The 218-nt window shown below is 74.8% G+C and overlaps 1 protein-coding gene across 1 annotated transcript in view; it reads left to right on the forward strand.

Moving 5' to 3' along the window:
* Positions 1 to 42: 42 nt before the first annotated feature.
* The window catches only part of POLB (polymerase (DNA directed), beta), a gene marked incomplete at its 5' end in the record, with an annotated part of 8,967 nt that continues 8,791 nt past the window's right edge, over positions 43 to 218 (forward strand). The window contains one exon of the mRNA XM_010076636.1: positions 43 to 109. Within this exon, the coding sequence (XP_010074938.1) occupies positions 43 to 109 (67 nt within the window). The remainder of the gene's footprint in view (positions 110 to 218) is intronic.

The following is a 218-nucleotide window of genomic DNA, read 5'->3' on the forward strand; positions in this document are numbered from 1 at the left end:
TCGCCGCCGCGCGAGCGGGTGCTGAGCAGCGCTGTTCCGCAGGAAGGCGGCCTCGGTGATCTCCCGGTATCCCATCAAGATCCGGAGCGGGGCCGAAGCCAAGAAGCTGGTGGGTGCCCGGGCTGCCGGGGCCGCCCGCGAAGGGCAGGGGAGACCCCGCTTGTGCCGGCTCCTCTTTCCGGGGCCGGGATGCGGTGTGGCTGGGGCGGGGGGGGGGC

Source organism: Pterocles gutturalis, unplaced genomic scaffold (genome assembly GCF_000699245.1).
Source record: "Pterocles gutturalis isolate BGI_N339 unplaced genomic scaffold, ASM69924v1 scaffold45398, whole genome shotgun sequence".
Taxonomy (NCBI): Eukaryota; Metazoa; Chordata; class Aves; order Pterocliformes; family Pteroclidae; genus Pterocles; species Pterocles gutturalis.